Source organism: Otolemur garnettii, unplaced genomic scaffold, assembly GCF_000181295.1.
Source record: "Otolemur garnettii isolate 467f Iridium unplaced genomic scaffold, OtoGar3 scaffold00022, whole genome shotgun sequence".
Classification (NCBI taxonomy): Eukaryota; Metazoa; Chordata; class Mammalia; order Primates; family Galagidae; genus Otolemur; species Otolemur garnettii.
In genome coordinates, this window is record NW_003852417.1 from 19,479,419 (window position 1) to 19,483,146 (window position 3,728).

A 3,728-nucleotide genomic window follows, 5' to 3' on the forward strand; every position below is an offset into this window, starting at 1 on the left:
ATTCTCTTGCCTCAGCCTCCAGAGTAGCTGGGACCACAGGTGCCCACCACAAAGCCCAGCTAAAATGTTTTGTTTCTTAAACTGGGTGACAGGTGCCTGGATGTGTGTTATTACACATATTTACCTTAAACATGTACCTATATATTTAACAAATCTTACAGAACTTACCATGCACCAGGCACTATATTAAGGGCTTTGGAGATGATCACTCTCTCTTACCAGTAAATGCATTTTAAGACTACAAAATAACTCATGGTTAAAGGGGACACAGTAGGGCACTAGTGTGAACAGAGGAGGGTCCTAGGGCGTGAGCATCAGAGGCCCCAAAATACCATCTCTAACACCAGAAGGTGCATGTTATATTATTTTTTAATGGAACATTGAACTTTCATTGTCTAAATTCACTTGTTGAGCATAGCCTGTCACAGACCGGCCCCTGCCAACCATTTGTCTGCGTTCACATGAGAGGGTGCTCGCTCGTAGCTACATTCCTCCTGTGGGACTTCCCCCAGTACCATATGAGGCCTAAAAGCCACCCTGAGCACACATCTCAGAGCCTCAGGTGTGTGCGCTCCCAAACCAGGGCTCGAAGGAGCTGCCCCCCCACCCTGGGCACCCAGGCTCAGTCCCTGACCTGAGCTTCGGCTCTGCCTCCCCCTCGTTGTGCAGCATGTTGTGTAACTGTGTTCTGACCCCGCGGGAGAACTCCCAGGAGCTGGCCAGGCTGGAGGCCTTCGCCCGAGCCTACAAGGTGAGACCCAGAAGGCTCATTCTGTGTTCTCTCCCCACCTTCACAAGCCCCACTAGGGGAGATATGCAGGAAGGGAGAGGCTGGCGGGGAGATGTTGCCCACTCTGGGTCCCTTCCTCTGCCCCACTGGCTGAGGGGTCTCAGATGCCCTAGTTGGAGCCATTCCAATGGGATCCCGGCAGTAGAGGCCTCACTCCTGAGCTACCCTTGGGGGCTTAACCCCAACTCCCGGCCTGTAGCCCTGATGCCCCATGAGACCACCTTACCTTATCCTGTACCCTGGAGGCCCACCTGCACCCCAACCCCACCCCAGCCCCACCCCCACACTCCCATCTGCCTCGACAGGCAGGCCACAGAAGGGGGCTCACAAGTCTGGAGCCAGGGGACCTCTGGACACTCTTCCCAGGTTTTTATTCCTGTGGGACTAGATGTCTAGCCTTCAGAGACTGCAGGCCACTTAGAACCAAAACAAAAAGGTGACTCAGCCTGTTTCTAAATTCTCTGGAAAGGAATTTGTCATCAGGTGTGTTTGTGTTCTCAAGGCAAGGGCTCACTCGGCCCCTCAACACTGCCCACCATCCCTGCCCTTGCGCCACTGGACACTCAACCCACCACAGCCTGTACTGATGGCCCCCACACATGTGTCCCCAGAGCAGCATGCGTGAGCTGGTGGAGTCAGGTCGCTACGACACACGGGAGGACTTTGCCGTGGTGCTGCAGCCCTTCTTCCAAAACGTTTCGCTCCCTGTCCTGGCGGTATGTCCTCCACCCTCGCCCGTGGGGCTCAGGAGGGGAGAGCCTGCCGAGGGTGCCTTAGAGGAGAAAACTTAGAAGCAGAAATACCAGTGCTTTCATCAGCATGTGAATGAAACAGGAAAGACACAGACAGCACTCCACATCCTGTTCTGGTGGGTACAGCCCCCTTGAATGTCTGAGCCGTGTTCCCAGAGGCAGCCAGATGTGGAGCACTCCCATTGCCCCTGATAACTGCCTCTAGTGTACCAAGCACCTATGATGTGCCAGGCACTGTGCTTCCTGTGGATAAAACTGGCACCACTGCCGTTGCAGGTGATATTATCACCTACATAGAAACAGAGGTGCAGAGACGTGACTGTACTTTCGTAAGATCACATAGGAAGTAACAGACAAGATTTGTCCAACTCCAGATATAAACGTCTGCTACATGCACGGTCTCTCTTGCGTGGGACACTGCAGTTATAAGGGAGGGTTCTGGGTATTGTCCGTTTCCACTTTCGTCAAGCTCTTTGCCTGCCCTGCTGCTCTGAGCAGAAGTGATCCAGGAGGGAACCAGGTGAGGACTGAGGTCTGTCCCCTCAGGGTCTCTATCCCACAGCCTCATCCACCTGGAGGGAAACTGGAGGGACAGCAGTTTTGCAGACTCCCAGGTCCCTCAAGAGGGAAAAGGCTGGAGACAGATACCCTACCCAGGCCTGCTCTGAGGCTTGGCTGTGTTCTCCCCACCAGGGCCAGTGGGCTGAGGGCTGGCAGGTAGCTTCTCCGAGCTGGCTGATCAAGACTACCTCAGGAATGAGTGTCTCTCTCTCATCCATGGCATGGGCTAGCATGTTATGTGAATGTACCTAAAAATAAATACAGCAGCTGTTTTTTTATTAAGGGGAATTATAGGGTCAGGAAGGAAGGTGGGAGATTGGGGTCACCTGAAGCTGCTCATTTGTGGGATGGCTCTGATCTCCCTCTTAAGGTGAGCAGGCCCTGAAGGGACCAGTGACCTGGAGCACTCCCAGGAGAGGAGGGAGTGGTGTGGGCAGTACCAGAGGCCAGGCTGCTTAGCTGTGGCGGCTCCCTCTGAACCAATAGGATCTTTTTTTTTTTTTTTTTTTAACCAATAGGATGTTGAAAGAATATATTTGTCTCTTTCAGGATGGGCGCCCAGATACATCCTTCTTTGCCCCAGACTGCACCCATCCAAGTCAGAAATTCCACTCCCAGCTCGCCAGGGCCCTTTGGGTCAATATGGTAAAATAAGTGGGATGTCCTTGGCCCCCCGGGGTTCTAATGTAGAGCAAAGCACCAGCCTCTGTAGCATTGACCCTGGCTCTTGGCATCCATTTGTGAGCAAGGCTGAGAAGAACAGTGGCTGGCACATCTGTAGAAGGCCCTAGAATTGAAATTACAGAGTCCTTAAAAGTCTCCTCAGCCTGGTCCTATGGCATCCTCTCCTCAGTGCTTTGAACCGCAAGGATGGAATCTCTCCAAAGAAACGCAAGGCAGAAACCCCTCATTCTTTTGCTATCTCCTACGTTTAAGCAGTTTAAGCCTTTTTATGTCATTCAAGTGTCTCCACAGCCCTGCTAGGGATGGACTGTGAGTCTCTGAGGAGACACCCAGAGAAGCTAAGCAACTGGTCCCATACCCCACAGCTGGCCATGGCCTGAGCCAGGGTGGACGCCAAACCTCCTGAAATGGGGCGCTGAGCTTTCCCTACCTCAGGGCGCTGCCAGGGAATGTTTGCTTCAGCAGAGACAAATTGGTACACCTGTGGCTCTCTGTTCTTCCTGATCAGCTTGAACCACTTGGAAGCAAAGTGGATGCCCTGGAGCTGACAGCAGAGATCCCCCTCACCTGCCCCACACAGGTAACCAGGAAGGGCCCACCTGCTCCTCTCCAGAGGCCCAGGGCAGAGCTCGGCCTCCTCCACAGCTTCCTGTGTCCACCTTGATCCTTTACTGAGACATGAGGATGGGTGGGGGGATGCAGAGGGACGAGAATGAAGCAGCTGTTATTTCTCTGGGCAAGGGACAGGGGGCCTGGGCCCCTGCAAAGGGTGTGGATTCCAGGGAGAAAGGTGAGTTCTTGACAGTGGCAGCCAAACAGTCAGGAGACCAGAATCTGGGGTAGGTGGAAAAGCCTGACTATGGGTTGGAGGGCCAGCAAAGGGCCAGGCAGACTTGGAAGCTGGAGTTAGTGACAGTAATGCAGGGATTGGGGAGGTCCTC

The 3,728-nt window shown here is 53.6% G+C and overlaps 1 protein-coding gene across 2 annotated transcripts in view; it reads left to right on the plus strand.

Annotated features, from left to right (window-relative positions):
* The window catches only part of LOC100962464 (phospholipase B1, membrane-associated), an 85,198-nt gene that overhangs the window by 51,014 nt on the left and 30,456 nt on the right, over positions 1-3,728 (plus strand). For both annotated transcript variants that reach the window (XM_023511865.1, XM_023511866.1), the window contains 4 exons: positions 670-751; positions 1,402-1,506; positions 2,653-2,748; positions 3,296-3,367. In XM_023511865.1, coding sequence (XP_023367633.1) covers positions 670-751; positions 1,402-1,506; positions 2,653-2,748; positions 3,296-3,367 — 355 coding nt within the window. The remainder of the gene's footprint in view (positions 1-669; positions 752-1,401; positions 1,507-2,652; positions 2,749-3,295; positions 3,368-3,728) is intronic.